At 46.6% G+C, this 25287-nt stretch overlaps 1 protein-coding gene across 4 annotated transcripts; it reads right to left on the bottom strand.

Annotated features, from left to right (window-relative positions):
• Nucleotides 1-862: 862 nt before the first annotated feature.
• Nucleotides 863-23996, bottom strand: igsf9a (immunoglobulin superfamily, member 9a). 4 transcript variants are annotated; one of them, XM_028974901.1, is made up of 22 exons: nt 23803-23996; nt 18078-18173; nt 17794-17988; nt 12111-12257; nt 11203-11351; nt 10450-10567; nt 8836-8977; nt 8590-8735; nt 8055-8197; nt 7808-7948; nt 7602-7718; nt 7361-7511; nt 6758-6869; nt 6418-6605; nt 6079-6299; nt 5918-6002; nt 5678-5830; nt 5267-5303; nt 3084-5138; nt 2809-2990; nt 2434-2559; nt 863-2357 (listed from the first exon to the last, which is right to left on the bottom strand). In XM_028974901.1, the coding sequence occupies exons 2-21, from the start codon at nt 18136-18138 to the stop codon at nt 2450-2452; spliced, it is 4653 nt and encodes a 1550-aa protein (XP_028830734.1). In that variant the 5' UTR covers nt 18139-18173; nt 23803-23996; the 3' UTR covers nt 863-2357; nt 2434-2449. The 4 variants fall into 4 exon arrangements, with proteins under 4 accessions (XP_028830734.1, XP_028830733.1, XP_028830731.1 ...); XM_028974900.1 differs by having other exon boundaries at nt 2434-2556; nt 5660-5830; XM_028974898.1 differs by having other exon boundaries at nt 5660-5830.
• Between the last annotated feature and the right edge of the window lie 1291 nt (nt 23997-25287).

A 25287-nucleotide genomic window follows, 5' to 3' on the forward strand; every position in this document is an offset into this window, starting at 1 on the left:
CAGATGGAGCAGATCACGTGCCGTTGCACCTCTTATTCCAAACCTGATCAAGCCCATCACAAAACAATAGAACAATTAGGCTGGTAGCACCATGAAAAAAAAAAAACATTCTAAAAAAGTAACTATATAAATGAATGCACTTAACTGAATGCAGTCGCAAAATGCCGGAAATATATTTGCTGCTAATATTGTTTGCTTAGAAGTGTTTTAAGGTGTGTGTTTGTTGAGGCCACCACAATGACCTACACTGGAGTCCTGTGTTCTTGTATGCAGCACATTTAATCTGTTGGTTTACCACCGACTGAAGTGCCTTTCGGTGGATCTGGGAGGCTGAGATTATAGCCACTGTCGCTCAAGCTCATCACACACACACACACACACACACACGCACACACTGTTTGTGAGACTGTGGCTTGCGGCTCACGATCCACCTACAACCAGCTGATTGTTTTACAAATCAGGACAAAGGGTTTAAACTCACAATGGTCATGACAGGAAGAAGAAATCGGTTTTATTTCTGTGCTTCTCGACGCGTGGCAATACGAACACATGCAAGGTCATTTTTCCAGACGCCGGTGCTGAGAAATCTCCTCGGGAGAAAAAAGGCACAGCCTACTGGCTCTGGGCGAACGTTACCTGACAGAGAGAGCCAGGGCCTGGCCGTGCGGGCGGGCGGGGACTTTATACTCCCTGGCTGCACCTTACTGGAGCCAGAAATGGAGCCATTTACCTGGCCCATGTTGAGAAATGGCCATTCAGCATACAATTCAAAGTGTCTTTCTCCTTTATTTATCTTCCAACAAGTTTGACACTGCATATGAAAAAATACATTATACAGACATTCATTAATAATGTTATGCAAAAGTAATTAATTCACCAAAATAGCTTTGTCTAAGGCAATTATACAAAATATGTATTCATCTTGTAAAAAAGAAACAGCTGCACCTAAACATACAGTACAAGCTAGTTGCTGAAAATAAATTATTTATGTACACAGTGTATTTGCCTTTGAACTGACCACAGAATGAAGCCATCCATCATCAACCATAACTGCAGAACAATCAATATAATATGCAATCCTTCATGCAGATATGCTGATACTTCATGCTGTGCTTAGATTCCATCTGCATGACTTCTGAATGTCACATGGTGCTTAGTGACAATTTAAATGAAAACAGATTCAAGCTTGTTTTAGGCTTAGTGGCCGTCTTTTTGATGTATTTTGGACCTGTTTAATCAGACACACAATAATTATTAAAAATAGAGCCACCGCTACACACACGCAGCATTTAAAACTCATCTAGATTTATCTTCCATGGAAGAGGCAGAAAAAGCATCCTCTTGTTTGGTGTGTTGATCAAACTATATATGGCCTTTTAATTACCAAAGCAACAAGTGGTGTTTTCTGATATTAAAAAAAAAAAAAGAGCAAATTAATTTGGCAGTTCTGATTGTTTCAGGATAAATGTTGCGGTGAGAGCTTCCAAATGAGGCCGTACTGCTGCCAGAGGACCAGACGCTGCTCTTCATAAAGACACTGTGAGAGATTATTAAATCCTGCGACTTGTGGAGAATCCTAATCAGTTCCCTTTACTAGAGAGACGATCTTCAGAAATATGTTACTTGCCTGATTCAACCTGACACGGTCCAGAGTGCCTAGGTCACTGATGCAGATAACAAAAACTTATTTTGCACAAGATTTCTCATTAAACGGCCATCGCTTACAGTACCTTACAAATCTGCAGCTCATTAAACCCCAAAACAAAACCACTTAGGCCGAAGAGAATCCATTTTTAAGGAAAAAACAAGATAAACAAGCGCGAGACTGCAATGGAATGAAAATGTGTCTTCACATTTACAATAGTGAAGAAAAATAAGCCTTAAGATCTACTTAACACTGGTCCTACTGCGGGGAATCACTTGAAGAGATCGCTGCGGGACACGACTGAGGGTGAAGAGGTCAGTTCTCCACGAGAGTCTGGTTCATGTAGAGTCACAACCCTTTGGGATGGGCTTCAAAGAGACTGCTCCTTTTTCCACCCATTTCACTACCTGAGATCCAATCCGTTTGGTTCCACATGATATAACAGAGCTTTGGGACAAGCGTGGCCTTAATTGCTTTAATTACACAGGGCTACATGAAAAGTGACATTCTGGGGAAAATCAGGAGTTCGTTGAAGCATTAAATTCCCTCAAAGTTTCATGCTGTGAATCTGTGGGGAAGATCGCATATACATTCAGGGCAGTCAGCTACAGGCCATAGTGACTGATCCATGGGGGAAAAGAAGGAACAAGCTTCCCAATGCCAACGTCTTCTGTCCTTACGATGTCATCCGAGCTGCCCAGAAAGGTCCAGTCTGAAAAGTGAAACAAAATAGGTGAATAATAAAAAAAAAAAAAGATATTCTTATCTGCATGATGTGAGGAGCTCACCTCTGCCACTACACTCTCAGAACAGCACCATTTCGGGCTCCTGCTGAACATGGTTTGAAGTTGTGAGATCACAGGAGGACATTTTCTCACCAGAATGCAGGAGACTGACTGATGGCAGCATGCCTGCTGTCAGTAGGTGAAAAAGAGGAAAAAAGAACAGGCACTTCAGGGTGAGTGCAATTACGTTTCAGCAATCCGGTTTTCCATGCTATGAGCAATTAGGGTAGAAAGTAAACTAAAGTGAGGCCATTAAAAATGCAATTATTCCTTTAAAGATTTTCTTTTTCTCACCTAATGGTATGGGGAGGGGGGGGGGGCGGACACACAACAACAAGTAATTTATTCACTTTGTGAAGATTTCTTTTCCCCGCTCACCTCTTTTCCCCCTGCTGATCAGGTCTGGGGCAACTTTCTGGTGGTCCACGTGTTTAGGTCTGCTCCTGGTTACACCTTCTGTGCTTTGCTTATTCACAGGCTGCTCCAGATACAGAGGGTGCATGGGGATGTAATTGGGGTCCCACTCGTAACTCTCGTCCACCGAAGCTCTCCTCTGCTGACTGCACAAGCACCAAGAAGGTGATTATTCACTTAACTCAATTAATCAAGCAGCTGAAAGAAGGTCCATTAAGAGGAAGAGGCAAGGCCTTCACCATTTGTCTGCGCACTCCAAATCTTCTTCCCCGTCACTCTCATCAATGGTCTCTGGAGAGCTGGTGATGGTGGGGCTGAGGCAGAGGGACCGGTGGCTGTTGGGGGGATCCAGGCTCCCTCGGCCACTGCTCTGGCTGGAGTAGCTCCTGTAGCTGCCCTCTGCTTCCTCCATGTTCCTAAACCTACTTATTTCTGCATCGACATCTGGCGCAGCGTCCCGTCCCAGTTCCTCTCGCTCCTCTGTGCTCTTACTGTGTCCAGCAGGGGGTGAGACAAAGTTGGGTGGGACCCAACCGAGGCACTGTGAAGACTCCTTCAATGAAGAATCTTGTTTTGGGGTCTTTGAATGGAGGTCTGGCCCTTCTTTAAAAATGGAGGTTTGGTGATGGAGACCTCGGCCATGACTGATCGGCTCGGTTTGGTGCATACATGCATCTGTAGGCAAACAGAGCAGTGACCGGTGTTGCGTCTCCACACTGTGTTCTCTGTGGGGATCCTCTCCCGTTTCATCGGATTTGAATTCATTAGGAGATGATACGCAGGACTGGTTTAGAGTGAGAGAATCAATCCAAGCGTCAGGGGTCAGGAATTCACTCTTTGTCTGATGGAATAGATTCTTGTGACGATGCCAGGTTTGCGACCCAAGACTTAAGGTTTTCCTGAGCGCCGGTCTTGGAGACTCTGCAGCAGAGAGATTTCTGCTTGACCGACTCGTCTTCCCCCCTTTGTCTCTGTGATGCCCGAAATGGACTTCCCTTTCGAATCCTGGCTTCATCGCCTCTCTTATGTCTGGTTCATCCACGCTCATCTCAACAAGGTGACAGATCTGGTCACTGTGAGGATTGTGAGGATGAACTAGTGAATCCATCCCACTCGCACAACTCATTCTGCACTTCTTCAGAAATAAAGAATCCTGCTGCCTGTCTAGGGTTTGGTACCGGAGAGAACTTGGCTGAGAGTTGCTTGAACTAGCCGCTAGTCTCGGAGTTTCATCAGGCCTCAGGAAGAGGGGAGCGTGATTGGACATGTCTTGCCTCTGCGAGGGCTCCGATGTCCTCTCAGGGTGCATCTGTACTGGCACCAAACTGGTTTCTGAAATGTGTGGGCTAGCCTCCCACGGAACGCCGGGGTTAGCCGAGGAGCCTTCGTGCACACTGCACGTGTTCCCAGTTAAACGCTGCCCCCTTCTGGGCTGGAAGTTACCAGGATCTTGTGATTTCCGAACAGGCCTTTCTTCTTCAGTCCTTGTTTTTGCCACTTCCTGTTTGTTTGATGGATCTCTTTCCAATGTACCCACAGTGCTCGGGTTGAGTGTGTACTTCCTTAGCTCTTTCTCCAGAGCCTCTCTTTCACGTGCCAGTGTGAGGCACCTGCTCAAGTTGCCCCTTTCTTTCTCGTGTTCCATCTGCAGAACCAGGGTGCTGCCGGTGGAATGATGGGCAGTGTGTTTCAAAGTTGGACAAACTGAGTTCTGGACCTGCTCTGGGTAAGTGTACATGATTGACTCGCTGTCCTCTGAGAACAGACTTGACTGATCTGGAAAGCTATTGGGGAAGTCATACTCCTGGTCCAGAAAATGGGGTACATGAATTGAGAGATGCTTAGCACCGGGGAGAGTGCTAGATCTAAATGGAGGTAAGTCAACTGAAAGCACAAAAGGTGGATCATTACGATTATTTCTATTGGCGCGTAAAGATTGTGATTTCTGGATGCGGCTGACATAGGAGGCCTGGGCGTCTTTCTGCAGGTCAGTTCTAGCAATGGACGTTTGGAGGGTGCTCCCTGCTGGGTGGACCACAAAGCGTCCGTCGGGTCCTCGAGAGATGAGCTCCAGGGTGGATGACGGGGAGAGTGGGCCCTCTGTGAGCTGACTGTCACAGAACGAGTGTTCAGGAAGGGATAGACGCCTCGGGAGCCGCTGCTGTTGATGGCACTCACTCTCGAAACAGGAGGGTTGAGAGTGAGAGGAAGAAGAGGAGGAGGTGGAGATGGAGCCAGGCGAGAGGAGTTTCTGCTTCAGCACACTGTCTGGACTGCCAGCCACCGGGCCAGCTCTGAGGAATGAAAAAGAAAAGCCAAGTGCCATTGATTTTACCTTCATTTTGTTTCATTTGTAACAACAACAACCAATCGAAGGCACAGTGATGTGGTGAAGTTGGGGTTGGGCGGTGTAGGCACTTACGTTGCCGGAGAGCGTTTGAAGAGGCCTGGAAGAAGATCTAAATGAGGGGTAGACGTGACAGATGAATGACTGACATGACAAAAGAGACGATGACACAGCAAGACCTGCACCATGATTTGAGGAATGAGCAAGAGATTTCTGTTCTGTCAGTGACAGCAAGAAAACGGGTGTCGGGTGGTAGTAGCCTAGTGGGTATCACACTCGCATATGAACCAGAAGACCCAGGTTCAAATCCCACTTACTACCATTGTGTCCCTGAGCAAGACACTTAACCCAAAGTGCCTCCAGGGGGGGACTGTCCCTGTAACTACTGACTGTGAGTCGCTCTGAATAAGGGCGTCTGACAGATAAATGTCGTAAATGTAAATGTAAGAAACCATAGCGACGCTTTACCATCTCTCCTCTTCTTACATTGTTGACCCCTCCTTTGTCTGAGGAAACAGGCCAGTCCCACGGTGAGAAGAAGAGCAATGCACAACAATGCCAGGCCACCCATCAAGCCAGCCAACAGGGGCTCGGGAACAAATTCAAGGAGGCGGGAGCTGGCCGGGTTCACGTCCAGCCCTGTCAGAGTGAACCAACATCCGCTCACATGAATAATTAAAGCACGTGGCCGAGGGACATTTGACATTTGACGAGTTCCGCACTGACCCGCTGTGGAAACGCCGATCGCTTCGCCGGGAACGCTCAGTTCTCCTGCCCTCAGAGACAGCAGCCGGAATTCATAAACACAGTCCTGATGAGAGAATTAATTAATGATGAATATCAGAGTGGCTTTAATGAGCGACCAAAGCACGTGCCCTCTTCTTCACCTTGCGCAGCCCCTCAACCAGCATCTCGCTGCGGCTGGCGCTGATGTTCTCGTACAGATTCGACCACACCCCCTCCTCTAGCCGCGACTGGAGCACAAGGCTGTCGATGGGGGGATACTGTCCTTTTGGGAGTGACCATTTTAAGACCACGCCCCCTGAGGTTTGGTTTTTTGTTGAAAGCAGCGTAGGTGGTTCCAAATGAGTTACAACTGGTCGTGCATCTGCAAGAAGAGCAAGACAAAACGACCAATTCATTTACATACAATTACCCACAACAACGTTAATACTAACCATAAAGTAGTAATACATTGAATTTGAGTATGGAATGTTGGTACCTACCTAGGGTTCGAGCGGTAGTTATCTCGCTAAAAGGTCCTGTGCCGACTTTATTGTGGGGCAGAACACTGAACTGGTATTCAGTTCCTGGGAGCAGTCCGGTCACCAACAGGCTGGTAGTGGAGGAAGGAACAGACACGGACACCCACTCCCGTTTCTCGCCACTTCCGTCAGAGGGCAGCTGCTTCAGCCTTGTGTGTGTGTAGGAGTGTACAAGACAGGAACGTAGAGAAAGACTACACATGAAATGCACATATGTAGATGTGTGGATATAAATGCATGTACATACGCAATAAACACAAACACACAGACACACGTCAGGAAAACGCAAGAAGCTACAGACCAGACAGTGAACTTCTGAGTGTATCCCCCATCAAATCCTGGTTCCCAAGACACATTAGCCTGATTAACGCCAGTGGACACAGTCAATGAAGAGGCAGCATGTGGACTCGTTCCTGGAAAAGTCCCACATTCAGTATGGACAAAAAAAAAAAATCTTTTAAAACTTTTAAGGGAAATTATGGTTGAAAATGCATAAGTGACTTCTTCAGGGGTACATTCTGTCACTTGTGACAGGATGACTTGCTGAAGCTTCATGTAATTTTAAAAGGCCTGATCTGCGGGAAAATTACATCAGTCCCCGAGGAGAACTACTGAGCTCTAATAACACCATATCTCCTTCTTATCTAACCATGCCTTTGAGTCACCCTTGACGGAATTTTTTGTAAAAAAAAAAAAAATGTAGGTGATTGGTGCTGATACTTCTCCTTCATTCTTTAGACTTGGGTCCTTAAAAAAAAAATACGGATTTCAGGCCTTCTTCCGGTACTGAACAGAGCACAGGAGGGCAATAAGAAAACGTTCAAGGAACTTTGTTCTCTAGCTGCATCTGGACCTAAGGGCTTCAGTTAATTAACCTTTCGGCGCAGTGCAATTTGCTCCTTACCGAGCACCAGCACGGCCGTGCTGACATTGACAGTGGCAACCCGGTTGGTAGAAGAGCACACCCACGCCCCCTGGTGGTCTTTACTGAGAGGCTGCAACAACAGGGAACCATTGGTGGATACAGCATATGAAGAAGTGGGGGCACGACCCACCTAAAAAAAAAACACACACACACACACACATAAACATTTAAGCATATAGAAATCTGTGTCTTTTTACAGGTTTTAAAATAAAAATTCTACCTTCTTCCAGGTGACTGTGGGAGCAGGGTTTCCATTGACCTGGCAGGGTATGACAAGCGTCCGGCCCACCTCCTGCCAGTACTCTTTGCGTGGCGCCTCTTTAAAAGAGGGCGGATCCTATGCAAGGAATCACAATCAAACCCACTATGCCTCAAATAATGAACTAAAACCAGAAAACCAGTTGCAACTGCTTGTTTCAGACTGACTTGCAAGATCACTCTGGTAGGCTGTGACGTGCCCATTGTCCCATAGCTGTTGTATGGCGTGCAGGTGTACACTCCTGCTGCGTCATCGTTCGCTGTTGCCATGAACACGGAGCCCTCTGAGGTCAGCGTCCACCCAGGGTACTGCAGGTAAAGGAGAAAATCAATGCAGAGAAAGAAGAATCTTAAGAACATTGAAGTATATGAGCATTGTTTGAACTTCAGCAAATGGAGCAATGGAATCAATCACCATCCCCAAGTCCAGTGGTTTTCCATCTTTGCTCCATTCTACACGGAGCAGCGGGGGCTCGGCTCGTAGTGCACAGGGGATGAGCCCCTTCATGCCTGCAGGGACATATGTCTCTTTTGGCATCTGGATCACCAGAGCTGGGTCTGTAAGGGGAAATTGACGAGGAAAACGTTATTCTACCTTGCAGTTATTGGCAGTAAACATTCACTCACATCACCGCTTACTCCTAGTCAGGGTTGCGGCTGCAGGAACCAATCCTGAGACATGGGGGCGGGGCGAGGTGCTAGCCCAACACAGGGTGCACACACATTCGCACCCTACTCTGACATTCAGACCTATGGACAATTTAGCACCAGGCACCAGTGGGTGTATTCACTTTTTAAACATTTTTTATTGCCTAATTGTAAAGTAAATGGAACACGTACCACTCTATAGAAGAGATGCTGGCACACTTACAGTGTTGTACATCTTAAAAAAATGAAAGCCTGACACAAATGAAAGCATCTGTAAACATACCCCTCACACAAACACTTACGCCACACTGAAAGGTAGGCAGAAGCAGTAGGCGGAGTCAGCAGTCCATTTGTAGGAATACAAGTGTAGTTCCCAGAATCCTCTGGGATTACCTGGCTGATTAGTAAAGTACCATCAACCAAGACCTTAACACGAGACTTCAGACTCCTGCAAGAGGAAACGAAAAAGCAACATGGGAGCAGCATGAAGTTCCGTTTTTGGTGTGAAGATGTTCAAAATTAAAACAACATGTCTGATATTCACTCACTGAATGTGGTAGACGACCTCGCCCTCTTTCTGCCAAACATAGGTCATGTTGGGAGGGTCAGCCTCTGCCTGACACTGGAGCTGAGCATTCTGGGATATATTGAGAACCAGATCTCTTGGTGGAATTATGATAACAGGAGGCCCTGGGAAGGTCATTGGGAAGATTAATAACATGAAAAACGTCATACCATTTCCCACTTAAAAAAAATTACGTTTATTCACACCTTAATATTTTAAATGTGCAGTAGCATGACCGCACAAAGCATTGATACAAAACAACAGGTTCTAACCACTAGAAGTGATTGTGAAACACTGCAGAACAACACAGGGTGACACAACGAAATGTGTCCTCTGCTTTTAACCATCACCCTTGGTGAGCAGACAGCAGCCATGACGGGTGCCCGGGGAGCAGTGTGTGGGGGATGGTGCTTTGCTCAGTGGCACCTTGGTGGGTCGAGGTTTGAACCGCCAACCTTCAGATTACTGCTTCCATGCCCGCTAGGCTTCCACTGCCACATTTTTATAACCCTAGTCAGTCAAATTGGCAAAAGAAAATTAAAAGAACGAAGGTAATGGGAAGAGGAAGGTAATTTGAAGGGGGTAAGACCATCACCCACATAATACTGTTAAGCTGCTTTCACTGTGCAATTAGTCTAATTTCCCCCTGAACTAACGCTCCTTTCACTGTGCTCACTTCTTACCTATTAAAATAATTATTATTAAATTGTTTGTGTTGAGATTGACATGTTAATAGCTGTGATTCATTTATGAATAAAATAAAACAATTCACACAGCTGTGGTTTGTTTACTTCCTGTGTAGAGTCTGACCTTTGACACGAATGTTAAATTCATCTCTGCCAAAGAAAACCCCCCAAAATAATGGAGACTGACTTTGGTGAAGGCGTTTTAGGGCAGATTCAGATGATGTACCCTTTACATTATTTTGAAATGGAGACTCACGGCTGCCGAAATGCTCAAGCACAGGAGCAACAAACTTGCTATGTGTCCGTAGTGGATCTGCATCTGGAGTAGAAATCAGCTGCGACCAGATGAACATATTTAAACCAACACAGTACCATGTGACATGCAGCTCTCCGCTTTTTTGGTCGCATCATCTGAATCTGCCTTCAGTTGTTGTCCAACTGAGCTGCTGAGAAAGCTGAAGTAATCAGCAACCAATTTTATTGTCATTTCATTTCCTGTCTGCAGGGTGTGTTTAAAAAAAAAAATCGGATTATCTCACCTTCTGAGCTTCTTTCCTACACTGGCCTTTATCATATTTTAATTCTGCATTACAGCAGGTTTAAATCTACAGTAATGACTAATTCTTTTAAAATAATCAATTCATTTGTTAGCCCAAATTAATTCTATCATATTCTTTACTGTGTCCATGTATACACATCAAGGTGCAGTTAGCTGGACCATGGGTTCCCATCTGTTTCTATGAAATCTACATCAATGAACACCACTTTCATGCCTATTTTCCCACAAACATCTACGGTAAGTTGATACCGACTGCTCCATTTGATCACACAGATGGTGCATATTCACATCCACCTCGATGTTTTGATGTACTTTGGCACTGACAACATGCCGTTCGCAAACAGAGACTGACCTTTGACCTTCAGCTGCATCACGTGGGTCACGTTGCCCTCTGTGTTGGAGGCGTGGCACCTGTACTGCCCAGCTGTGGCTCTGGTTACCGATGCAAAAGTCAGAGTTCCGCTCTGTACCTGTGTGCGCGTGAGTGAGGGATAAAACAGCCACTATTACTGCACCGCTTATAGAAATGAGCGAAAGGGTTCTTTCTTTCAAGGAATGTCATGAACTTGAACACACATTAAAATATCAACGTCACGCTTACGCTGACAAAGACCACACTTTTAATTGAAACTAACTTATTTTTAAATGGCACAATTAATGGCACTGAAGCATGTTTCCAATTGACATTTTACATTGTGAATCTGATTGGATCATACAGGAACTTTCCAGAAGAAAACAATGACTTCCTGACTAACTTGAATAGAAATGTGAGGAGACACTTAGCCCAGCATCATCATGCCAATGACAAGTGAACACTCAATTCAAACGAGAGAGAAGAGTATTGCCCTTTTGAAGTCAGGGAATCAAGCTTCGGCCATGTAGTCTCCAACCTTATAACGGCTGTAAGAGGAGACTCCATGCTGGAAATCTGTGCGAGATATTGTGGCACATCTGTTATTTCTTGATGAGGAATTCTTTTTTCTTTTGAAGTCAGATTTGTCTGGATAAGCTGAAAAGATTTTATAGTGCCAATAATAGTGGAGCAGACTGTGATGATCTTAATTAACTTAATTAACATGAACAGCGAGTCCAGTGCAGACCTCACCTCCACGTTGTTTTGCGCAAATACGACACCGTCTTTCACCCAGGTTATGGCAGGCTGGGGGTTGCCAGTGGCAACGCATCTCAGCCTGAGCAGCTTCCCCAGGAGCACCTCTTGCACGAGGGGCGGAGTTTCGCTGAACACAGGCGGAGCTAAACATGAAAAACAGGGCGTGTAAGTCGTTTTCTGCACACCAGATCGCGCAGCTGGGGTAATTTCAGGTAAAGACACGACCCCTCATATTTATATACGCGATGGAAGGGGAGCCCTGCGGATCGGGTCGGTTCAGTGCAAGCTGTCTCCTCGTGTTTAGCGTTTCAGAGGCCTTTGCACCCTCGCTCATTTCCAGCGGCAGCAGTTAGCTGTTGGATCACAGCCTGAGGCGACCGGTGCACACAATGAGGCTGAAAGACAACACCCCGCTCTCGGGGAAACCTCACACCGGCGAGCTGGTCCTGCCCGGTGCTGAGCGCGCCGTGAGCAGCCATGGAGACGTGGCTCGAGGGAAAACTGGTGTCCGGTGTGTCTCGTGTGTTGTAGTGGTGCTAGTGGCCTAGTGGGTAAGACACTGAACCCCGAGTGTCTCCTGGGGGGACTGTCCCTGTAACTACTGACTGTAAGTCGCTCTGGATAAACGCGTCTGATAAATGCTGTAAATGTAAATGTGTGTGTTTGTGTGTGGATGGCAAGGATGGATGGAAGTAGGAGGAGCCCTGCACAGTGGGCGACTTACAATCAGTAGTTACAGGGACGGTCCCCCCCTGGAGACACTCAGGGTTAAGTGTCTTGCTCAGAGACACAATGGTAGTAAGTGGGATTTGAACCCGGGTCTTCTGGTTCATAGGTGAGTGTGCTGTACATCAAGTCCAAAACACAAACACACCCAGTTCCTCATTTTTCGGTCTACTCACCGGTGACCGATAGGATGGTCCAGCTCCCGTTGTGCGCGTCCTCCTTGCTTTGTTCCAGCGGGAGGATGCGGCACTCGTACAGGCCTCCGTCCTGCAGGAGAAGCCCCTCCACGCGCAGCGCTCCGTCCGCCGTCAGTGCCACGCGGCCTGGTCACACACAGGGGGGAATGTGAGGCCGGGCGGACTTTTTTTATTGAAGTTTTTTTGTGACTTTACCCGCAGGTGTCATGTGTGATGCTTTTAAATTCAGGTACTGTCTGTCACACACACTCACACACACATGCGGGTGCCCACTTAAGCTTTGAAATTCAGTATCTCTGTTGCCAGGTGACTGCAACCAGGGGCGATGGTGTTTGCTGACTCGCCCCTCCTTCCTCCTCACTCAGTGGAGCCTTTCAAAGACTCCACTGTGTCCGCCCCTAAATGCGGCCATTTATTACGCCCATCAGAGCCGATCGCTGATGAACTGCATTCAGACTCCATCGCTCGCCACTCGCCATCCTGCAGCAAATATGCCCCCCCCCCATACGGACGCAGGATGATGCCAGGGGGTCAAAGGTTTTGGTTCCCTTTGCAAGTTAAATTTATATATGAGGAAAATGGCCAGCGTCCCAGGAATGGGAATTTATTGAAACTGACTGCGCTGTTAAATCCTATTATGTGGTTTTACTGGGATCATTAGCATTTGGAATTGATTCAGTCCATTACAACAGACACTGAGACATGCAGACGATGCTGTGCAGTTTAGAGCTTTACAGGCAAAGAGTTAAATGTACTTGTAACAGGGCCTCGTTTGGGCATGGAACGCATTTAATTTAATACAAATTTAGGTTAGGATTTACCGGGGCCTCGTTTGGGCATGGAACGCATTTAATTTAATACAAATTTAGGCTAGGATTTACCGGATTCACTATACTTTAAAAAAGACTTTTTAAAATGCCGTAATAATACAGAAATACAGTAGTCCATATTACATATAGGTACAATATGTATTATGCATTTGTGACACATAGATAACATTTGGTCCCCATAAAGAAATGAACACATTGTGTGTGTGTGTGTGTGTGTGTGTTGTGTGCGTCCTTAGAGAAAGGGAGGGACAGGAATGTGACAGAGGGCAGGCAATGATAACAGGTGAGGATCAGCCTCTCCCATCCTCTCGGCTGTTCAAATACAGCCATCCACCACCCCAGGGAGACATGACTCAGGCCAAGGACCACAAACACACACACACACACACACATACACACAACACTACTACACAAAGACCCATCCTGAGTTTATTGTCCAGCCATTGTGACATCATCGCAAGCCATCCATAGAGCACTGGAAATTCAACCCTGCAGTACAAAGTTACCACAGGGTTGCATTTGAATGCTGTTGCCGTAGCAACGAGGTGGATTTCCATCAGGTGTGGAGGGAGGGGCCCAGAGCGAAGCCTTTCAGGTGCTGTTTGTTGAGTTGAGATTTGAAAGTCGTAAGCTTGTTTTCATTTAAAATGCCGTATTACGGATTACACGGGAAAGGGGCGGGCAGCGGGAAATGGCACGGTTTCCCCCCAATAGTTCAGCTCCTAATGACAGGATTTAGTCTGTGGAATGATGGTGTAACTTTAGAACTGTCAATAAGCAGCCCAACCGTGTCCATCGGCTTAAATAAAGAAATTTTAGAGAAGTTTCCCACACAAAGACTAAACTTTGAGATTAGTTCACTCTTGACTGAATATAAATATTTCATTGTTTGAAATACACCACCCCTTTAAAGAGGAATATGTTAGCATCAGATTTAGTTTAATCTCTTGCTGCGAAGCTGAACCACAAATCACATTTCTACAGATTTGCCTATTGGGTCTATAAAATGTCTTTAAACAAATCAGAATTTCCGTAAATTAAGGACATGTGTCTTGCATAGTCATAAGAATATAACAACATTTCAGTATCCGTATTGATCTGATCATAAAATGTATCCTCGTCTTTCAGGACTAATTAAAACACTACTTATGAAGTATTTGTATTTGGCACAATATACAGGGTGGGCCATTTATATGGATACACCTTAATAAAATGCGAATGGTTGGTCATATTAACGTCCTGTTTGTGGCACATTAGTATATGTGAGGGGGCAAACTTTTCAAGATGGGTGGTGACCATAGTGGCCATTTTGAAGTCGGTCATCTTGGATCCAACTTTTGTTTTTTCAATAGGAAGAGGGTCATGTGACACGTCAAATTTTTTGTTAATTTCACAAGAAATTTCACAATGGTGTGGTTTTAACGTAACTTTATTCTTTCATGAGTTATTTACAAGTTTCTGACCACTTATAAAATGTGTTCAATGTCACCAACCATTCCCATTTTATTAAGGTGTATCCATATAAATGGCCCACCCTGTATAAGTAATGTGTGTTTTGTTGAGACTGCAAATGTAAGATGGCTGGACTCACAGAAGAGTGCATTTGTCAAAAAATTAGTGCTGCACGATTAATCTAATCGCAATCGTAATCGCGATGTCAGTCTGTGCGATTACATGAACGCAAAAAGCTGCGATTTAAATGTGACGTGTTTGGTCACATGACTTTCGATTCGGTTCAATGGAGACTTCAGATTCGTGACTCATATAGACATATGGGTGCACGTACGTCAACGTCGCCGCCATATTGCGATAGGCTGTGCTGTGGCGTGAAGCATATACATGTCTATGGAGAGACGTGGATAAAAATGCCTCACTCTTGTGCTGCTTGGGGCTGTACAAACCGCTGTACGCTCCAAACCAGATCCCGGGGGATTACATTTCATAGGTAAGGCTGGACCATTGTTTTGAATATATTTGGCCATTATAAAATCCCGTTATATAAGTCTTAACCTTAGCTAAGCTAGGCTAAGCTAGCGTAGCTATGCATTCCTGTGTTCAAGTCAGCCTCCAAACAAGGTTTTGGCTAAACGTAGGCACAAACTATTTAGACTGTTCTTAGCTGTTTAGTTAACTTTTTTCAAACTTTGAAGGTTTCCTAAAGAAATTCACCTCAGTTTACAAATCTTAACCTTAGCTAAGCTAGCAAAGCTATGCATCCCTGTGTTCAAGTCAGCCTCCAAACAACGTTTTGGTTAAACGTAAGAACTATAATACGGGATTTTATAATGGCCAAATATAATCAAAACAGTTGTTTAGCCTTACCAGGGTTTGTCGTTCGACAGTAATGTTTTTTAAAGTAAAGACTTTTTTATGATTATTTAATTTAGTAGAATATTGTATTTTGAAAGCACTGGGCATTTCAAGCTGTTATAAGTAGTTTGTATGTTTCGCTTTGAAATTAAACATTTCACTATTAGTAATTTGTATGCAACTTTTCATTGATATACAAGCAAGTGCTCTTTATCATATCGCATATCGCAATATTGATCTCAATAATTGCAATATGTCTTTTTCCCCAAATCGTGCAGCCCTACAAAAAACGAATAATTTCTTGGCATTTGCCAATCACAATTACAGTAAAGTGACTTCATCAGTGGACAGAAGCTTGAACATTCACCAACGGCGTCCATATCGCCTCCATCCGCTCTATTCATCCCACCCAACCCCCGGTTTCATTGCCCCGGGCTGGGGGCAGGGACGCCTCGCTCAGTCCGTCTTCTCCCGCAGACACTCATTGTGTCACTTTTTGGCAGAGGCGTCCCACTGCCGACCTGTAGCTATGGGGTTTCAGAAGGAGGAGGTGGGGGAGGTGAACGCAGGTAGGGTTACCGCTGGTGAAAGCCAGGGTCCCTTTTGTTGTGCTCCACCGACATTGTGATCATTTGAAATTTCCGCATTTGCGCGATGATGGGGAGCAGCAGCGGAGTAAGGAAAGACGGCAGCAACACAATACACGTAATAACGCCGAGTGGCGGGGGAGGCGGAGTTAGCGATTCGATCTGCTGTGTGGTGGAACGAAAGTCTGCTGCAGACAATTCTCCGCACCTCTGCTCCAGGGAGGGGGAACGACAGAACGGAAAGCTAGAAATAACTTACAATAAAACTAAGAACATCAAGCGCTCGCAAAGTTGAGGCCCCGGAGCAGGAGTTAACGGCTCCATGGCGGCCTCGAGAGCTTTAAATCCGTTTATGGGTCTAGAAAAAGAAAAATATGAAGTCTGGATGGCTTCAGGGCTGCCATGACAGGTGGAGCACGGGAGCAAAACCAGCCAAGCCAAAGCCACGGGGGCTTTCTGTTCCCGACGATACCTGAGAAGAAGCATGGCCCGAGGAGGTGAAATTCACACTGTTGCCCCCTCCCCCGAACACGCTCCGCCCCTTCCCACAGCACCTCCATGGCTTCCCACCACCACCCGATGAGAGACGTACGTGGAGCTATCGCATCTCCTGAGGGCTTTGTGTTTCTCAACATGAGCGTGAAGGCACCAGGCTTTGTTTCAGACGCTGCTTGTTCTCCATACAAATACTACACACGTTTTTTTGGGTTTTTTTTCTTAGTTCTTAGTCTCATTTGTCTCCCTGTTTTCTCCATTGTTTGGGGGAATGTGGACGTACCGAATGACATCAGCTGTGGGACTGTTCAGGATTCGCTGTGGCGTCACCTTGAGTGCGTTACGGCATTGTGAACCATCATTCCAGTTCAGATTGTCGAAGCCTTTTTTTCTAATTGCTTAATTGCCGAGAGGCTTTTGGAGGTTCATTAAAACTGCGATCGTACATTACAGAATAATGGGGAAATTGCGAAAGTAGCAGACTTGGCCTCCCACACACGACTTCACATGCTAATAAAAAAAAATTCAAATATTAAATTACCCACGGGGAACTACGGCAAAGTGCGTGAGAGGCGGCTTCATTCATTTAACTAATCAGTTCTGTAATTGAACATCACACTTAATCGTTTTTAATCACAGGTTCGTTCTGCGGGGCGAAGAAAAGACGGAAGAGAAGCGAAGCTCTCCACATTAATGATTAAGCGCCCATTCCAATGTGTGGTACTGAACGCAACGCGTTCTCTGCTGCGGGGTGAGTCTTCGCATCGGACGCACGCGAATGCACCGCGCTGCCGTGGAGACACAGCCCTGTCCACCAGCTACCCATAAGGCCTTTTGTATGCGCGTGTGTGTGTGTGTGTGTGTGTGTGTGTGTGTGTGTGTGTGTGTGCGGCTCTCGCGGGACAGTAAAAGAGAGGCCCTTTTCTCAGGCCAGCGTAAGTCCCTTTTCACCCCAGACTGCCTTTGTTGTCCAGCCCTGGGACAGACAATGATACGAGTTTGAGGAGACAACTGTACCGGCTCTGAAAAGAGACAATAGGCCCAGGACACAATGAGGGGACTTTCAGGGACGTGCAGAACGCCAAGGTGCAGATGTGAGCTAAAACCGGCATCTAATGGAAGTTATTATTAAATTATTATTTAAAGTAAGACGATACGGGCTTTGCCAACTTTTTTACATTTACATTTACAGCATTTACCAGACGCCCTTATCCAGAGCGACTTACAGTCAGTAGTTACAGGGACAGTCCCCCTGGAGACACTCAGGGTTAAGTGTCTTGCACAGGGACACGATGGTAGTAAGTTGGATTAGAACCCGGGTCTTCTGGTCCATAGGCGAGTGTGTTACCCACTAGGCTACTACCATGTGAATTATTATTATGTAAAATGATTATGTAACCACAGCTACAGAATAGAGAGAGACGAAGAGACATATCTCACCCTCATACTCGGGGTGCACCCGCGGGGCATAGGCCCCGAATTTGATGAGGACGGGCACGTCGCAGCCCCGGCGTACCCACTCCACCACGTGCAGGGAGTCCGCGGCGCCCGCAGCCGGGGCGGCGAGGCTGCACGGCAACACCGCCGCGCCGCCCAGCTTGCCGCTGACGGAGGGCTCCGCCTCACAGGACGGGCCTGAAAAGACAGAAGGAAGGAGGAAAAGGATGCTTGGCTGCACGTTGAGAAAGTTGGGATTTAACGCGCGTCCAGGCGCATGTACTCACACAGATAGCAGAGCGCAGCCGCCGTGCAGGCAAACAGCGGCAGGAGCCGGTTCGGTCCCATGGCAACGGCTCACGCCGCCTCACACACCATTACACCTGCAAACACAACAGTGGGGACTGAGTGGGGACACGGCGCGATCGTCCCCGAAATCACATTTACATTTACAGCATTTACCAGACGCCCTTATCCAGAGCGCCTTACAATCAGTAGTTACAGGGACAGTCCCCCCCTGGAGACACTCAGGGTTAAGTGTCCTGCTCAGGGACACAATGGTAGTAAGTGGGGTTTGAACCTGGGTCTTCTGGTTCATAGGCGAGTGTGTTACCCACTAGGCTACTACCACCCTCGCAACATTTACATCCCGTACGGCAGGTCCGCGGCCGGCCTCGATTCCGGCGAAGCCCGGCGGTTTAAGCGGCTCGCAGCGAGGGAGGGAGGGGAAGGAGCACAACGCGAAAGGATGAACCTGTCCTATCGACTTGAGCCGATCCTGAAATCGTGCTACGTGCCTGGAATTTCACTAATCAAATGCACTGGCGCGTCTAAAAGAAATACTCGGAATGTTCTGAAAATGCCACTTGTTCTCATAATTTAGTCTTTCATAAAAATTTTGAACCTTTTGAGTGGAAAAAATACATTTTTGCGAATCTATGTAGCAAAATTACATAACAAAAACTGTCAGTCGTTCTAATTCTAAAAATAGGATAAATCTCGGCTTATGCAAACGTAGTCTCTCTTTCTAATATACGGCTCTGTGGTGGATTTGGCCCATGCCCCATCCACGGTGATTTGTGGGATCCCTGGCGCGGAAAGGGGGACGCATGCTGCCGCGCGTGTCGGGGGAAAATTTAACGCAGGTCTAATGCCTCGCCGGGCTCGTCAACCGCATACCCCCCACACACACACACACACACACGCCCTCCCACACACTTAGCCAGCCCAAAGCTCGGGGTTAATTACGCCCACGCCGAGGGAATATGTAGTCATCGATCTATCTATCTATCTATCTATCTATCTACACACATTATTTCTGGGAAAATACATACTTTGCTCTCAAACTTTGTAAACGGTCCGTCTCCAAGTGTGCGGCTGAGAGTTTGTATATTGTCAACTCCAACAGGCACACAAAACCGTATAGTAGTTTTTGGTTGTAACAAGCACGAGGAGAGTATCTAATGGACGCTGTTGCAATAAAAATAATTTTGAATGGCTAGTAAATAAACATTACATAAAATTGCATTGCATTTACAATTCATGGCATTTATCAGACGCCCTTATCCAGAGCGACTTCCAATCAGTAGATACAGGGACAGTCCCCCCCTGGAGACACTCTTCCTGTCCTGCTCAGAGACACCCTGGTAGTGAGATTTGAATCTGTGACTTCTGGTTCTTCTGTGACTTCTTCTATGACCCGTGACGTCTGCTTTAGTACTATTAAAGAACAGGGGCAGTGGTGGCCTAGTGGCCAAGGAAGGGGACCCGTAACCTGAAGGTTGCTGGTCCCGAACCGCCAAGGTGCCACTGAGCAAAAGCACCGTCCCCACACGCTGCTCCCGGGGCGCCTGTCATGGCCGCCCGCTGCTCACCAAGGGTGACGGTTAAGAGCAGTGGACACATTTTGTTGTGTCACCGTGTGCTGTGCTGCTGTGCATCACAATGACAATCGCTTCAATTAAATATGACACACTGTAACATAGTAGTTCTGTCCACTTTTTGAGCAGTTCCAGCAAATAATTAAATTGAAATGTGATCTGTTTTTATAGGCGCGCATGAACAACATTTTACACAGATGAGGGACGAGGGGAAAAGGAGCTGTTGCTGCATTGTTGTACTGAGTTGGTGTATTGCATCCTGGTGCCTGTGCGCAGTCACCTTTCAACTCGGATTTCGATTAGAAGCTGCGACCCGGGCGCGGCAGTGAAGCAGTAAAGCAGTAAAGCGCGGCAGTAAACGGCGCAGGGGACGAGAGAACCCCCCCCCGCGCTTCTCTCCGCGTGCGCGGACGAGTTAAGACAGCGAGGGATGAGAGGAAGGAGGCCGCGTGCGCAAACGCGCTCCTCGCAAACAGAGCAGGGGCGTCTTCGCCATGGATACTCAGCCCGCATCTGGCCGACCTTTCCCCTGGTACACTCCCAACGCGGCGATGGCATCGCCGGGTAAACACCAGCCTCCCGCCATGCCTTTGAAGCGGAGCGATTGGGTAAACGAGGGTAAACGGTCACCGCCGGCTTCCATTTACATTTACAGCATTTACCAGACGCCCTTATCCAGAGCGACTTACAGTCAGTAGTTACAGGGACAGTCCCCCCCCTGGAGACACTCAGGGTTAAGTGTCTTGCTCAGGGACACGATGGTAGTAAGTGGGGTTTGAACCCGGGTCTTCTGGTTCATAGGCGAGTGTGTTAGGCTACTACCACCCCTACGTCAACCTTGAGGGCCCATTATGGATCAACATGTCTTCTTATCACTGTCTATAACGGAGAAGGTCAGTATTGTAGGGGTTAACGGAGAGCGTAACATATGTTCTTTTCACCCGCGCAAGTTCACACTTTTTTTTTACCAGTTCTGTATAATGAAAGAGCGGAGAGGAATACAACTGCTTGCTGAAGCGTTCTGTACGGCCCAGAATGCAATGGGACAGGGGGTCCAAACACAGTTGTAATGCATTTCTTTTATTTGTTTTTGGATGGCCACACCAGTCCACCCGAATGCGGGAGCCGGCGCAGGACAGGAACGTGGTCGAAAAGCAGGTCCGCCGCCTCCAGACACACACACACACACACACACACACACACACACACACACACACACACACACACACACACACACACACACACACACACACACACACACACACACAGGGGCAGTGGTGGACTAGCGGTTAAAGAAGCGGCCCCGTAATCAGAAGGTTGCCGGTTCGAATCCCGACCCACCAAGGTACCACTGAGGTGCCACTGAGCAAAGCACCGTCCCCACACACTGCTCCCCGGGCGCCTGTCATGGTGCCCACTGCTCACTCAGGGTGATGGGTTAAATGCAGAGGACAAATTTCACTGTGTGCACCGTGTGCTGTGCTGCTGTGTATCACATGTGACAATCACTTCACTTTAGAAAGGGACGCCGTCGGCCGGCAGCCAGCAGTAGGGGTGGGAAAAGAACTCGATATTGAAATATATTGTTGGGCTCTCTGTCGCAATGAATAATCAATACACTAACGGCCAATATCGATATTTTATTAGACACAAAATGATTAATTTACCCGTTGTCAGTGTCACTGTCACTACCCAATATCTACCATTCTGGTGTCAGTGGGCTTGTCAAAGCCCGTTGAGACATACTGTGTGGGATTATGGGCTATATAAGAAATAAATGTTGTTGTTGTTGGTGTGGTAGTTGCGTAGTGGGTAACACACTCGCCTATGAACCAGAAGACCCAGGTTCAAACCCCACTTACTACCATCGTGTCCCTGAGCAAGACACTTAACCCTGAGTGTCTCCAGGGGGGGACTGTCCCTGTAAATACTGATTGTAAGGCGCTCTGGATAAGGGCGTCTGGTAAATGCTGTAAATGTAATTACTCGCTGTTCGAGTAAATAGGGGTAAAGTGGCGCAAACAGCGGCCGGTGAAGAACACAAGTTAACTAACCACAACAGAGAAGGAGCGCAGACAATGGCGGAAAATGAAATAATAATAAAAAAAAATCAAAGACGCACCCGCTAGTTTCCACTCTAAAGTGTGGAGACACTTCGGGTTTTACGGGACAGTCGACGGACAGGCGCTGGATAAAGACTGTGCAATCTGCAAGAACTGCTTTGCAAAGATAAAACATAACGGCGGCACTGCGAATCTGCAAGTTCGCCATCACGGTGAACTACTCTGCGGTGATAATGAGGGCAAACCGAGTACGTTACGGTAAAGTACTACTGACGCCTCAGTATCATGGTTAACACATGTTAAGTCATGTTCGTGTTGGTTTTTAATGTCCATGCACTTTTATCTGTCCAGCTGTACAGTGTGTACATTTAAGGAGGCGGTGAATTATTATGCAAATGCATATTTCCTTGCACAATGTTGGAAATATTGGCATTAATAAATTTCCTTATTATTTCCTTGTTTTTCTTTTTCAGTCACATATATCGTGATATGTCGTTGATGAAATTTCTTCCAATATACTGAATATTGTAGATATCGCGAATCGGGATATTATCATTATCGTGGGCCACACTGGTTCAGTCCTTAGTAATCTCACGACTGGACTACTGTAACTCCCTTCTAGCTGGTCTACCACTATGTACCATCCGACCTCTACAACTCATACAAAATGCAGCAGCACGACTGATCTTCAACCTTCCCAAGTTCTCCACCACCGCCCCTCTGCTACGCTCCCTCCACCGGCTCCCAGTAGCTGCACGCATCAGGTTCAAAATACTGATGCTGGCCTACAAAGCCAAACATGGAGTAGCACCATCCTACCTCACAGCCCTTATTATACCTCGCACTGCACCTCATATACTCCGAGCCTCCAGTACTGCTCGCCTGGTCCCTCCATCTCTGAAGGTAAAAGGAAGACATTCATCTAGACTCTTCTCCGTCTTGGCCCCTCGGTGGTGGAATGAACTTCCCCTCGAGGTCAGAACAGCTCAGTCACTGAGCACCTTCACACGGCAGCTCAAGACCTTCCTCTTTAGAGAATATTTAGATTCACTTGTAACTTTCTTATTGTCGAACTTGTGTACAGAATCTACAACAGAGTGAATAAAAAGATTGTATTCATAGTTGGGGGTCCTGGTGAACCAGAACTGATCACTTCATCGATGGTAACTTGAAAGCACGTTGTAAGTCGCTCTGGATAAGGGCGTCTGCCAAATGCCGTAAATGAAAATGTGAATGTAAATATCGCCACAGAATTGAATCGTGAGTTGCCTGTATCGGCAGGGTGTCCGCGACTCCGACGCAGCGTGATTCCCCACCCGAGGCCACGCCGGGTACATAATGAGTCAGAGATGATAAATCCGAGATAAGGAGCTGACCTCACCCCTGGCGTTCTACCACAAATCACAGGGCTCTGAACGATGTGAACTAGCCTCGAACGCACAGGGGCGGAGATGTGAGAGTGTGCCTGTCTCAGGTGGGGATTTTCGTCTAATGGAGGCCGGTGGAACTTTTCCAGGGTTGTGAGTCTGGGGCTGATGTTGGTCAGCTCAGATCCAGCTAAAAGCACGAGAACTGCGGTAAGCTGCTTTCGAACAGCAAAGTGGAACTGGACTCATCTTTTTTTAAAGACCCCCTTCGGTAAACCCTGTGAACCCTGCATGGGATCCACCTTTCTAGCTCGCTTGTGCAACAGAATTACAGCACGGAACCAAATCAAGTTCTCGCGGGTTCACTTCTACCCGAAACCTGGACCAAGTAAATCCCATTCCTCCCACCTGACTGTATTTACGACGCGGGAGGGAAAGTCCTGCTCATGTGAACAGACTGAGGCTGCGACGACCTTTGAACTCCCGGGGTCACAGCACAGTAAAAGCCACCGGGGTCCCTGAAACCCACACAGGAGACATTTTATCAGGAACATCTCATGGTTCTACACCGAGACATTACATTTAAACCTGACATATGCACTTATATATAAATATAATGTGTATATATATATACGTTATTTTTTTAACCACCACGTAAATAATGAAGTCGTGTAATGAAGTCGCATCTCCAGAGTAACTCACCGCAGGGTCGGGGTCGAGTTCCGCGGAGGATCCGTGCAGGTTGTCGGCGACTTGTTACAGCTCCGCGGCGGGACAGACGTCAGGACACTCGGGAAACGGTCGATTCATCGAAGTTAGAATTAGGATGAACTTATTGATCCGAGCGGTAAAACGCGCGTCTGTCCCCGTCGCTTCGGTTGTCGCAGTCGCCTTAATGATCTCTCTCTCTCTCTCTCTTACTCTCTCTCTCTCTTTCTCGCTCACTCACACTGAAGGAGAGGCTGGCATTTGAATATTCATTAGGTTGTTTTGCATGTTCGCCTTTGCATTGGTCGTCACGATTATTCATGGTAATATTTTAAATTGTAAAATCGCATGTACACACGACTGAGTTTCAGTGCTTTAATAGCTTGGTGATGAAGATTTTGGGAAAGTGTTCTGATGTGCATTATTATTATTTTTTTCCTTCATAAGAAAGGTCATTCTTCATTAACACTTTGTTAAAAGGTTGTCAAGCAGGTCGATATTCGAAACAGCAGCCATTATTCCACTAGAATAATTAAAATATGCAAAAAGTTCGATTATTTATGTTATCTCCTGTTAACCCTTTGTGTTTTCTTCCGGACAGTCCCAGTAGCCCAGTACACGTATACAGCAGGCGTAGTCTGTGCTCTCCACTTTGGCCTGCATAATCCTTCTGTTTTTACGAGACGGTAGTTGTCAGATCACCCTCAGGATTAAGGGCAGGAGGCAAAACAATCTGAAGAGCAAGATAATATCATGCAGTCTCGAGATCAGCGTGTGGTGCGTGGGGATTATCCCCATATCGACCCAAATGGAGGGCCTCATCGCAGCCTAGACATGCGAAATGTGTTTCTTTCATGCCATAAAGGCTGTTAAGAATTAAACAGCACCACGTTATTCTCCAGCCTGCAGGTCGTTGTAATACCGGCTACCGCCACTAGATGGCAGCTGGCGGCGCTCTCTTGGTTGAGATGTTGTAAATATGTGCAGTAGACCACGTGTAACATAACACAGCGAGCCCACTAAAACATTGCACTAGAATTGTCCTCTTGTTGTTACAGAAGTGCAGGTAATACGTGTGTCCATTTTTTAGGCTGCATGTTAATGTCTGGCATGCCGGTTGCTGTGCTCACATCCCTACAAGTTTCCAGGCAAGTGACAGGCCTGAGGGTGGAAAGGGGCAGACATGGTCGCAGTGCAAAAAAAAAAGAGAAAACTACATAGTATTTAAAGCAAAAATGTGTTATTTGAACAGAAGACACTTTGTCGATCTCAGCTGCCTTGAAACTATGAACTATAACTTTACTTTACTTTACTTATCAGACGCTTTTATCCAAAGCAACTTACAAGTGGAAGACACCAGCAATTCTCGTTCGGTTTCTATTGATTTTGAGTTTACAAAACTAAGAGCCCTGATAAGGCCGAACTTGTCAGAAAAATAACATGCTCGGAAATTGTTAAGTGCTAGAGGAAGAAAAAATT

This window comes from Denticeps clupeoides, chromosome 3 (assembly GCF_900700375.1).
Source record: "Denticeps clupeoides chromosome 3, fDenClu1.1, whole genome shotgun sequence".
Lineage (NCBI taxonomy): Eukaryota > Metazoa > Chordata > Actinopteri > Clupeiformes > Denticipitidae > Denticeps > Denticeps clupeoides.